General features: G+C 38.9%; 1 protein-coding gene across 13 annotated transcripts in view; it reads right to left on the reverse strand.

The window, feature by feature from the left end:
* Window positions 1-49: 49 nt before the first annotated feature.
* Window positions 50-12,670, reverse strand: part of LOC135485433 (pro-neuregulin-1, membrane-bound isoform-like) — a 32,750-nt gene continuing 20,129 nt past the window's right edge. For 10 of the 13 annotated variants that reach the window (XM_064767451.1, XM_064767476.1, XM_064767516.1 and 7 more), the window contains 5 exons: window positions 11,205-11,260; window positions 9,130-9,232; window positions 7,611-7,643; window positions 5,629-5,758; window positions 50-3,941 (listed from right to left, as the gene is read on the reverse strand). In XM_064767451.1, the coding sequence (XP_064623521.1) occupies window positions 3,741-3,941; window positions 5,629-5,758; window positions 7,611-7,643; window positions 9,130-9,232; window positions 11,205-11,260 (523 nt within the window). In that variant the 3' untranslated portion in view covers window positions 50-3,740. The remainder of the gene's footprint in view (window positions 3,942-5,628; window positions 5,759-7,610; window positions 7,644-9,129; window positions 9,233-11,204; window positions 11,261-12,670) is intronic. The other 3 variants (XM_064767542.1, XM_064767525.1, XM_064767551.1) reach the window with 3 other exon arrangements.

The following is a 12,670-nucleotide window of genomic DNA, read 5'->3' on the forward strand; positions in this document are numbered from 1 at the left end:
AAAATCCTCAAAGAATTCACCAAACATGACACAAAGAACGAGAACTCCCTTGTAATAAAATAATAATTTTGGGTTTTATTTCAGTTGAAAAAGAGTGACCTTGTAAAATAAGTTGTTACAAAAGGAACAGACTTTGGGATGAACTTGGTTGGGGTGTGTACACTGGCCCAAGTACAGAGAAATATGATTTAGATAATCTACTCCATTAGTTGCTTCACACAACCTTTAGTCCATTTCATGAGAAATCGTCATTCAATTTTTCGGTTAATTTCAGACAGAAAACACAACAGTTCAACAAAAAGTATTCTTTCATGTGAAGTTCCTGGAGTCTGAAGTATCTGAAAGCGCTCACTTTGCTGAAATCAGAAACACGTGACAAAAAGTAGCAACTTGACTTACAACATGGTTGATTTCCCAAAGTCATTTCTTTATTGTTTACGAGCAAAATTCATGATACCCCAAAGTCATGCGACATTTAGTTGTCTGTGTACTGTGCCACTGACCGACAATGAATCCAATACTGACAACGAATCCAACTCTGCACATGCTTATTCAGAGAACCCAACAAAGCAATTATGCAACAAAAGATACAGGTGAAACACCACCCTATTATCCCATCCACATGAAATAACAGATCGAAATGGCAGGAGCTGGAGGGCAACATGAACATTATCACACTAACAAATGGACACTCACAGTCACACACAGGGTGAAAACCTAACTGTTGTAAGTTAGCCACTTTTATCATTAAATTCTGAGTCAAACAAAACTTTAGCTCTCTGTGGGGCATCTCACTGTGATTTCATAAGAATTATGATGTTTACAATACGTGATAGGGTGGATCCTGGGGCTCTGGAAAAGTGGTGGCACCCATCAAAAGGAGGGGACAAGGTGTCAAACTCATTTTTGCCGAAATTCATGCTTGGATCTAAATATGCGCTTCCTCTGAATCTGCCACTGGTTAAAGTAAAATTTTGACAGAATATCATGATCTTGATAATCAAGCAGACAAAAGCATTCTTCGGGAGACACAAACCTGTTCTACTTGGGTAAAATATTTGACGAAGTCTCTATCACACACAATAAATAAGGAGAACTCCATCAAATACTTCCTCAAAACAATCTACCAATGTGATATGCACGATTGCTAAAACTTAAATAATAACAAGCAGTTCAAAAGGAAACAAAGAGATATGTGACATTTTAATTCAAAGATATGTTCCAGAGGACGATTTGGGGCTAATAATAGGTTCAATTTAACATTCATACTAGATTACTGGCCGATGCAAAAAATCTCATATCAACACCAGGTTATGGTATCTATATTCTATAACACCTCGGTTGTAACAAAGCATGGTCTACAGTGTATAATGCACTGTGCCTCGTTTTGGTTGCAGAGGTCATTGTGAGGCAACCGCTTGGTTTGGTGCAAAATATGGAAGCAGACGTAATGCAGTTACAGTCGCATTTTATTGCTTAGTTCGACGTGTTTTAGAATAGAAATAGATATGTAACTGACTATATCGTTGTCTAAAAAACCACTGCTTGGGTTGAGCTGTCATTTTGCCCTAAACTTGGCGAGGTTCCTTGACTTTGGACTACACTATAGCTCCACCCGTGCAGTGTTTGCTGAGACAACCAATACCTCCAGTTCCGACCAATTCCTTAATGACTGCCAATTTAGATTAGCGCATGCTGTGATAATTTACAGGCATTGGTGATCACTCCTGATGGATTTTTCACTAGCATGCAATACTGGGACGACTGAGTTGCAAATTGATGCACACTCTACACAACACTTTCCAGAACTCAATCAGAACAATGCCACAGGTATTCATTTAATTTCTACAGACACTCTATTCATTTAAACAATCTCTACTTATCATATTGCTTCATTAATATTACAATACACATGTACATAAAATATTATTATTATTCTACAGTACATACAATCGACTTTGTACATCTTGATCAGTATCACTGTGTCTTCATTTAATTATGTACAATTATTCTTAGAATTGTCTGTCCAGGGAGTGAAAATGACAAAATGATAATCTTAAGGAATCTGCCCCAAACATACGAGTCCAAGAGATTTATGGCCTTTGACATACAAGTAGTCTTTCCTGAGATTATCATTCAGTTATATACACTGTGAACTGACAACTTACACAACTCATCCGACGAGTAAAGATAAATAATGCATGCTACATACACCACATAGGAACTTATCTTACTAAGCGAGCATGCCAAAGTTATCTTGAAGCTAAGAGAAATAACACTATTTGCCTCTCCCTTGGCCCCCTCTCTTCCCCAGAAAGACAAACAAGACTGTCTTCTGGTGCCAATAGTTTAAATGGAGTATACTCAGTATATCGAACATAAAATATGCTTACAAATCAAAGATTCACAAGGATTATACATAATGTGGTTCTGGAACTAGAGACCAGTTAGAAACACAACTTGAAAACAAGCGTGTAGCAGTATACCAATTTCGTTGCGAGCTTCTAAATTTAAAAAAAAAAATTATGACCAGCCTCTCCCCCAAGACAAACAGCAACTGTGTCCTTTGCTTCAGAATAATTTTGACATGCCCTCTTAATCCAAGATGCCCCGTTATATAGGGAAGCTATAGTTATTGAGAGATCTAGCAAGCACACACATATCTGATATGTAAGAACTGCAAACTATCATCATTTCCAACTGGGATTTCTTGGGCTTGACTAAGTAGCTAAAACTCGGCAATATGCAGCAACTATGGTGCAGCACAATTGACAGAGCTCAAAACTGACTTCCATTTTCTGTTTCAACAGCCAAATTGTTGATGTAGGGAAAACACCACCATCATGAAACCATCATGAAACCAACAGATTTCAGGTGAAAGGCTGACAACAAAAGTGAAGAGTCAGCTGATACAATAAGAGCTCCACTGCACTTAGCGCCAAAAATGAATTACTGTACATGAACTTTGACCAATCAGTAATATGATTTTGGTAACGCCTAAAAGCAAAACCAAGAGTGCTGAAATGAAAATTGGACACTTTTTCACCTCAGACACTTCCAGCGCAGGAATTTCATATCATAACAACCATCTCACTTAATCAGCATTCCATGAATTCCAATTCAATCTGGTTCGTATACTGAACAGTACCCACCATTCTGAATTAGGCCAAAACTCTGTAGACATTCCATGTTATGAAAGTTCCATTCCAAGCGACATCTGCTCCATGTAATGACAGCAACGATGGGCACTAACGACTAACAGCAAACACAGGTGCAGAATCTCCCAGTTTCAGGAACTGAAGTTCGATCCAGCATCATTCAGCGTATCTCCTACAGAAGCAATTCAAGGTCGCTGCCGCCGAAAGGGTAAAAATGTTATCCTTGGGGGATGCATACGTCACCAAGATACACTGCCCACAAAGTTAAGACAAACCTTTTTAAAAACAAATATGATAGGAATTTGGCAACATGTGATTCAAATTAGTTCATGGAGAATGGAAAATTGTAAAAAGAAAGTCCCCTTTTCCTAAATTTTAGCTATTAATTTATCTTCAATCAAAACATCTTTGAACTTCATGCAGAACTGGCCTGGTGACGTTCTGTGTCACCAAGGACCACATTTACCTTTTGGCGCAACTGCCAAGCACTATCGTCCCATAAATCCTGTACAATAGTAACAAAATAAACAAATAACGATCAATGATATAATTTATAAACAATTTCCACATTTGAAATCAATGCTATACAGTCGTTTCTTCTGCTGTCCTTTCAGTTTTTTGTGGACCATTTCTATGGTCTGATTGCGCATTATTATATTGGTATGTAGGATGTACATGTATATCTGCCTCTGTCTCTTTATCAATTAAATCACTTTTTGATTCTCGATCATCCTCAAAATTGTTACCGTCCGGTATGTCTTGTATGGCATTCCGGGCCTGCTCCTGAAACAGACAGATTGAAACATGTTTACTTCCGTGATTTACGAAAATGTCCCCGAAGAATGAATATTTTACAATTTTCATTAGGCGAATCATGACATTTCTCTCAGTTTTTCCAATCAAAAATCATTAAGAGGAGTTCATTTGAGTGCTTACTGTACTGAGTGATGCTCATTTGAGTATGTTCATCTGAGAATGCAGGACAGTGTCCCTCACTGTCTGAAGCTAACTGATTTGAGTGCATTCACAGTGTGAAGAAGTGTCCCGCTCATTGGGAGTAGGTCATTTGGGTGCATTCATTTACAGTGTGAAGAAGTGTCCCTCATTGAGAGAAGGTCATTTGGGTGCATTCATTTACAGTGTGAAGAAGTGTCCTTCATTGAGAGAAGGTCATTTGGGTGCATTCATTTACAGTGTGAAGAAGTGTCCTTCATTGAGAGAAGGTCATTTGGGTGCATTCCCTCACAGTGTAAAGGAGTGCCACTAATAGCAGAAGCTCATTGACTTGAGTGCATTCGTTTACAATGTAAAGGCCTGTTCCTCACAGACAGAGCTTAATGCATGAGTGGAGTGCATTTATTTACAGTGCAATAGAGTGTCCCTCCTTGAAAGAAAGAGCTGTGTCCCACCTGTGACTGAAAATGACTAGCTCATTTAAGTAATTATGTCAAGTAGTGACATCATTCCACAGGTTCAATTGAGTGCATCTCAGACGAAGCAAAGAAGTGTATACATGCAGAGCCTCATTTGAGCCCATGTCATCGGTACACACAACTGTGAGATAAGAGACAGAGATAAAGAGAGTTTGTGTCAAATACAAATTTGTGGTTTGTAATATTCTGACATTTTCCTTAAAATGTTTTGCAACAGACGAGACAAAGCAACCTAGCTCTGCATACACGGTGGTCGTTTCAAAATCATCCTCCCCACATCACAGAACCATAGAATAACATAGCGACAAACAAAAGAAGTTAACCATTTAACTGATCTAGGTGACACAAAATCAACACGACATTCCAGACACTAAATTCTACCATCTAAACGGGACAAATACTTCAACCAATTACTATACGTCTAAGGACTGATATACAAAGACAAAAAACAAGGGCAATGCAAAGCGTGGCTGATCCCACCGAACTAGCACCCCACCCCACCATTATGCGACAGAAAATTGAAGCCTATAGTGACTCATTCACCATTTGCAGTCTGCAACATGATATACAAGATACAATGTAGCCGCCTGGCAGCCATATTGGGTATCGGATCAGGTCCAAAATGAATAGGGCACCTCTTCCACCCCACCCCATCATGCCAGGGAAAAGTGAAGCCAAACGAGTCACTTGTTCGGCAGTTACTGTCCAGAATGCGCAATCCAAAATGGCCACCTGGCAGCCATATTGGATATATATCAATATTTTGAGAAAGTTGCCCAAGTGTGCAAGGGATAGAAAGCATTCATCACTGCATCTCAAGATGTATATCCTTCAAGTGGCCTTTAGCAATTGGAATGATTTGGCCATCAAACAGCTTCGTCGATAATTACTGAACCAAACCCTTGGCATTTTCAATTGAAAAAACATAAGGATGGTATGACCACAGACTACACAGTGACACAATGAACTAAAGGAATATGGGAACACCATAAAGCACATATAGCACATGCTTCATCCAGATACGATATGGTGTTTACCCCTCGTCTATATCCTTGTCTTGCATCACTTTCTATAATGGAAGATCTGCCGCTAAACGGCCGCCTATACAACTGCTCAGCACTTGCCTCAAATTCAAGATTCTCCATCCGACTTTGTTTCTTTCTCCACCTGGAAGAATAAATATAAGATGCATCAACAAAATTATTGCCAGTTCAACCTACAGACCTACCGATTACCACTTCAATCTACAGACAAGCAATCTTTTTATCACTCATCATAGTGATGATTGCAAAGGTTGCAGCAATAAAAATCACTCGTTTGTGGGCCACTTTACAAGCACCTAAAATGGTTAAAGACATCAGAGGTAACGATTCCTCTTCTTAATCACACAATCTATAAAAGTCTAATAAAATCTCTGACATCTGTAGCAACTGATGATACCATTAGTGTCATAAAAAGAAGATCAAACAGATAGCTGATTGCATCGCAATAGAGAACTATGTTACAGCAGCGATATGTCGAATAGCAAGGCCATGTTAGTGAGTCTCACCACCTTAGGTGCCTCGCAAATGAGTGATTAAATCCTGTTAAAAGGCATAAAAGGTGCTGGAGACTCCAAATTTCAGCTTTGATGTTTTCCAAACTAGGTTTTATTATGTGCAAAGAAACTATGATATCATGACAAATATGTTTTGTTTTTGTTTTTAGTAATAGACGAGTGGGCAAAGAAATGACCCATTTGGCCTTAATGAAGGTACTTTTCAAGGTTACAGTATCTTTTTATCTGAAAGCGATGGGCCTGGGTCGAACATAAAGACAAAACTGATTTGAAATACAGACCAGTTAGGTCAAATGCACTGAATGGGACATAACATACAGTACTGTCGGACTATTAACGAATTCCTTAGACAGTGACATTCATTTTTATCATCAGTTTGATATCTACAGCAAATTGATAATGATTAATTTGAAAACTGTTCCACAAACATCAGGTCAAGGCCATTGGATATTTGTATGAAATGGCATTTGGCCATGTGCTCACTTGTTGTCAATGGAATGAATATGGTTACCATTATAGTTACATAGAGTTTGACCTCAATGACCTTAGAAAGTAGGTCAAGGTCAACATGTTTCTAGCACAATGTTATAAAACCAAATAGGATTTTATGACCTGCACCCAGTAGGAAAACGCATGTTAGAAGGAGAGGATCAGGAAGGCCTGGAAATAGCAAACTTCAATTGAGATTATCTTTAACACAAACAATAAAATGTGAAATTTTTGTGAGCGATTTATTTTTGTAATTTTTGCTAATGCACTGCATGTCAAATGCAAACAGGCATGAAAATGTCAATTGTTAGGCATCAACCACTAACCTTTTGATATTGAGTCTATCCCAAACTAGAAATTTGCCAACTTTCAGCATCATGAAAATTTCTCAGTTTACAGTAGCAAATTATTTACACGCTTTGGAGGAGGACTTTGTTAGAAAGTTTTACTGGAAAAAATATTACAGAAACCTTGCGGACTAACTTGAGAGTGTCTATAATAAGGTTCAGTTTTCAGTTTTGCTCTCGAACTGACAATTTGCAAAGAACCAACTTCACAAATCAGTCCTCAAAGGTCAAAAGGGTAAGTATTTCCTACCCCACCACTTTTCTCACCGAGGTGAACAGAAAAATGGCTTCTCCCAAGTAGGCTACACAAAACCTACTTGTCTAAGCAATAAGCAAAGCAAATTTTCAATCTTCAAGAAAGCCTTGGAACAGCTTGATATCAATACTCATCACAAACTATGGCTACATCATCACAACTTTTCATAATTACAACTTGCAGCAAAGTGCTCAACCACTTCCTATGTCAAAATACCACCACAGTTGGTAGGCAATTAATTCTCAAATTAACGGATGTTCATTAGGAATTCTCAGTGAGACACCCTACAGGTTTTCGTACTTAGAGGAGCATGGGAGAGGAGAAACTTCTGTTCAACTTTGTGAGATTTGTTAAATTAGCCAACTCTACCTCAAACACCATGTTCGAATCCTCTTCCTGAATCTAAAACAAATATAAACCCTCAAATTTGAGAAACAAATGTTTGATACGAAAACTGAAATAGAATCGGAATTGACCAGAAAATTTGAAAATTGTGAAAAGGTGATGGACGAAATGAAATTTCTGGAATGATGTGGAAACTAAAACCACTGATAGAAGGTGAGAGTTTTGAGTAATTTCGAGAAGAGGAAAAGAATGTGAGGTTGAGTGGAAACTCGATGCAGTATGTGAGTCAACTAAAATAGCACGAGTGAGTTAATATTTTTTGGGGCATGGTGATCCACTTCAAGTTTTCTACAAAGAAGTGCATAACTAATTAAAGCCATCTTTAATTCTTATTTGCAGCCATCTTTGATTCTCATTAACATTTTATAGTCGACTTGCAGCCTTTAACTACTCCGATCAAGTCTTTTTTTGAATGAAATTAAAGTCATTTGAAGATGATGAAATTGCAAATAGGTTTAATGGGATCTGTTATTGCGCGTGACTCGAAGCCATTTTCATTTTAACAGTAATATCATTCTCAATGAAAAGGTGAACACACTCAGCAGACTTATCAAGTGTGATAAATGATTACAAATTGCAGGGGTATGTGTCGGCAATTCAATGCGATGCCACTTGACTCGTGAGTTAAATTTGAATTTGTAGGTGTGCCAATGCAAAAATAGGAGTGAATTGGTTTTTGTCAAAATGGGTTTGGTTCCCTTGTCTTGGATCAGATTTTAACAAACAGACAACAAATCGAACTGAAAGTATGAAAATGGGAAGCAGTAGTTCTACTTACTACAGGTTAGGAGAGTAATTATAGCAGATAAAGCGTTCAGAACGGCGACTGAAATGGGCATGGTAGATGACAACATTAAGGTTACATGACGATCTGAAGTATCGTAGCCTACTTAAAGTGCAGACATTGTTTCCTGTTTGATATCATGTTTATGAGAGATGTGGGAAAAAGATAGAAAGGAATTAGGACAAGGTGGGCTTCATGCTGTGGTGCAGTACCAAAGTGCCATACCCATGCAGGACTTAGATAAATTGACTAAAGGATGTCGTCGAATTAGGTAAGGAAAACCACGACGCTCAAAGGTAGCACCACCAACTACACACTGCACCCTCTAGTCCCTGACTTGACAGAAAATTCTGACATAATGATCACGGACATCTTAACAGCAAAACTTATGAAATTTTCTCCGGCTAATTTCTTGTTGCCAGACAAGCATGCCATCAAAGCTGTAACACCTTTGTAGATGAAGTTGAAATTATCTCCTCTAATGGGCTATTAATCATTGCTGCAGGTTTGTGCTCAGAGAAGAAACGTCAATCCACATGCAACACGACGGTTAGCAAATTTCCTAAAGACCGCACTTCCCGTTTGCACTTCTAATTGGCAAAAACTGCGTGTTGTTATTTTAGCTTTTGAATGACACAGGCCTCTGAGACGTTCCTTCAGAACTGTCCTTCAAAAAGTGGCAACAAATCATTCACTCACCTTATATAGACGTATAAAGAAATTAGGATCACAACCACGATAACAACAGCAACCGCTGCTCCGGCAGCAATGTTAGCTGTGCGCATACGCTCGGTAGAATAAACTGGAAAGAGAAAGAATGCAGTGAAATCCCACAAATGATGAACAAATTTCAAATAAAATGTCTTTAGGAGTAAGAAGTATGTATGATTTGGCGGCAAAAACATATGCCCTGTGTCAGTACTTCAAACTCAATAATTGTGAAATTAAGGGCGACGCACACGAGCGTCTATTTTGTATTAGGTCGGGCTTCAGGGCCGCCCCTTTCCTGTCTTATTTTTTTAGCCACCCTCAGGGGTTTATGGTCATGTAGTTCAGCTTTAAGCATTTCACAGACAATGTGTACACAATTGAATTAGGTACTTTCAGACTCACTTCTTCTTGAGTTTGATATGATTTGACTGTCTGTAATCATATTAGGGTTCTTAATATTTTGCCAAAAGGCAGGTTTCTACAAGTACTGTTAATGAGATGATGATAGTGACAGGAAGTTGCCAACAATTGAGGGACCTGGAAGATCATGCCCAGATCTTCTGACCAAACCACTTTCTTGGCTGAAGTTGGAAACATCACAGGTGGCAAAATGGTCAAATCTAAACCCAAACCAACAAGAAGACACAAATCACTGACCAAGGCAGGGGTCAAGGATGTTTTCAAGCTCTTTGTTGAAACAGCAAATACCTTTATGAAGCAGACCAATCCTATCTTGTGAACAGGGGAAAGGAGTGTAACAAACAACCATGGAACCATATAAGGGCCAACATACAAGGACACACAAAAACCAACATACAACTCAAACTGAACACCCAATCTTCCAACTTGTTCAAATCAACAAATATGTAGCTAGGGAACTGCCAATGGAAGGCAAGTTGAATTTGAGGAACTGCCATGAAACTGGAGGCATTGGTTGTCTACTAATACCAACAGTGAGATATCAATTACTATTCTTAAACACCTCAAATTTAAACTTTGAAATGCTGCTTTAATATTTTGTGCCAACCAAAGCTGTTATGGCTGTCTAACAATATTCAAACTGCTGTCACCAGAACAAGACACAGGTACTCCATCGCACTGTTGACAGTGCTACATTGTATAAGCCAAGGCGTTCTAGAATTGACTGCCACACTGGCCACACAGTCAAAGCCAAAACCAGCCCTTCAACCATTTACCAAGACTTCACATCTAACAGTATGTATGAGATTTATACCTTTCTCAGTCCTGTACATCAAACTTTGAAATTTTACAGCCATTGTTTCAAAAACAATCCCAACAAGATTGGAGATCAGGCATCCAATATTTTACATGATTTCAATGACGAGGAATACTCCTTTGACGGCTCTGATCCAATCAATTGATTGGCAGAAGCTGGAACAAAATGACCAGATTTTGAATCCGGTAACTCATGCACATGCCAGACTCTTCCAGTAATCATTCGTGTGCAAGCGAAACTGGACACAAAACCTGGTAACTTCGTTCAATCTTTGCTGATTCAATCAAAGTCCCTCAAAGAATCATAGGAATCTGCCAGGTCAGAAATCAGGGAACTCATGAGCCACCAGCTCACACAGTGAATTCAGGGCAATACTTTGAACTCAGACATCGCCAACAAAAAAAACAAATGCTATAACCCTATACTTTATTCGATCAGATCAAAGACAGAGAACAATTTTGGCTGCAGAACTCTGATATAACACCTATGTGTTTGACATCAGAGCCACAAAATCGACGAAATCAAGACCCCCTGAAATTGAGATGAAAGGCTGTCAGACATAACCACCTCGGTAAGAGGGCAGAGCACTATACCTTGAGGAGGACCCGAGTTTGGCTTTTTTCAAACTGGTTTGTTGGAGAATGTGATATGCTCGGCACAATCGACTTTTCATCAGACCAGTCAGAAACCGTGCAATAACTTGATACTATACCTCTGGCACTGCAGCAATGAGGTCAAAAGAGAAGACTGGTATGCAAAAGGAGATGCCAACCTTGAAATACCTCGATATGGATCTTCCTTTTTTTTTATTCGTGATGATACTTACATACAAAAGGTATTTCAGCTTCTTGGCACCGGTTTCCTTTCCATTCTTCTGGACAACTGAAAAAGAAGATGCACTATGTATCTCAAAATGAGACTTTTTGGCAATTTGGTGGAGAATTCATGTTCAATTTTGTTTGCAATACCTCTAAGACAACGAAAACTATTTCTGGTCAAGATATTCTACCCCATAAAGATATAGCATACTGTTCACCGCCTAATTATCATACCCAAAATTGAACACCTACGAAAAGTTGACGTTTCACAGTACCGATAATAAAATTAGCCAACGTACACTTTGAATTACTTTCCGAAGCTGACGATACAAGACTGCAATCAGCAGCTTCAGGCAGCATTTACCGGACCAACTAAATAGAGAAATAACCGGTTCTTCCCCCTTGGCTGACAATTACGCGCCAAGAATCACACCTTTTTCTTGTAGTCACCATGGAGACAATAGAACTGAATTAGCTGATGAAATTTCAGAAACTTGTCGCATGAGGTGCAACACGCACTGTCGGAGCTCACAGACCTAGCTATTTTGTAACACAATCAATTAATTTTCATGATGATCAGAAAGGAAATTGAAATTACGACAAGGCTCCATCAAGTTGAAGTTTAAACTTAATAAGGCTCTTATGGTAAAGAGGACCAGAAAAAACATCTTGAGGATGAAAAGATTTTGGAGAGTCTCAAGCAGTACAAAAATTATGGGTAATCACCACTTATGATGTACTGGCACTGACTGGCTTCAGGTAGTATGTCAAGATTTTTTATGTTCTCTCCGTCTATGAAGAAGAAGAAATGCGTAGAAGACTTATGAAAGTGAGACTAGCAACAGACACTGCATTCAATTGTGAAACATTGAGTAGCCTCCAATTGGTACCCAACTGAAGTGGCACACAACATGTCCACAAAAGCCAACACAGTAGAAGACAAAGGTAAAATGCACCTCCATGAGACATTGGTGATGTACTGTTTATAACCTGTGTTCAGGTGTAGACAGGATCAGTGCACATATGGAGGCAGTTGATTCTGATTTCTTGCTAATAGGAGAACAATATTGCAGAGAAATTACCTAAATCATCATCTTTCTGCAGACAGCAGATACAAACCAGGGGTTCTGCGATTCTGCTAGGCAAGTCCAACAGGTGTGTGTATAGCAGCAACAGAGTGCTGAAATCTTCACCAGTGGTTGTTTTCCCCAACCATGCAATGAATTCTGAGATGGCGGGCAAGGATCTTGAAAAGGTTTCTGACATCTGATGTAGCCAATAATGTCGCAACAAGGTTATGGAGATCCTTACTCACTTCTAAGGATGACTTGATGGTATTTTACAAGCCCCAATACAGGAGAATTATTTACCCTCAAGTGCCATGTGTTTCATGGTTACATTATATGAATTGGGCGTCAAAAAACAGAAGAAAACTGTGTGAGGGCGGTGTTGGCCGAAGGCTCACACCCTATGG

The sequence above is a fragment of the Lineus longissimus genome, chromosome 1 (assembly GCF_910592395.1).
Source record: "Lineus longissimus chromosome 1, tnLinLong1.2, whole genome shotgun sequence".
Lineage (NCBI taxonomy): Eukaryota > Metazoa > Nemertea > Pilidiophora > Heteronemertea > Lineidae > Lineus > Lineus longissimus.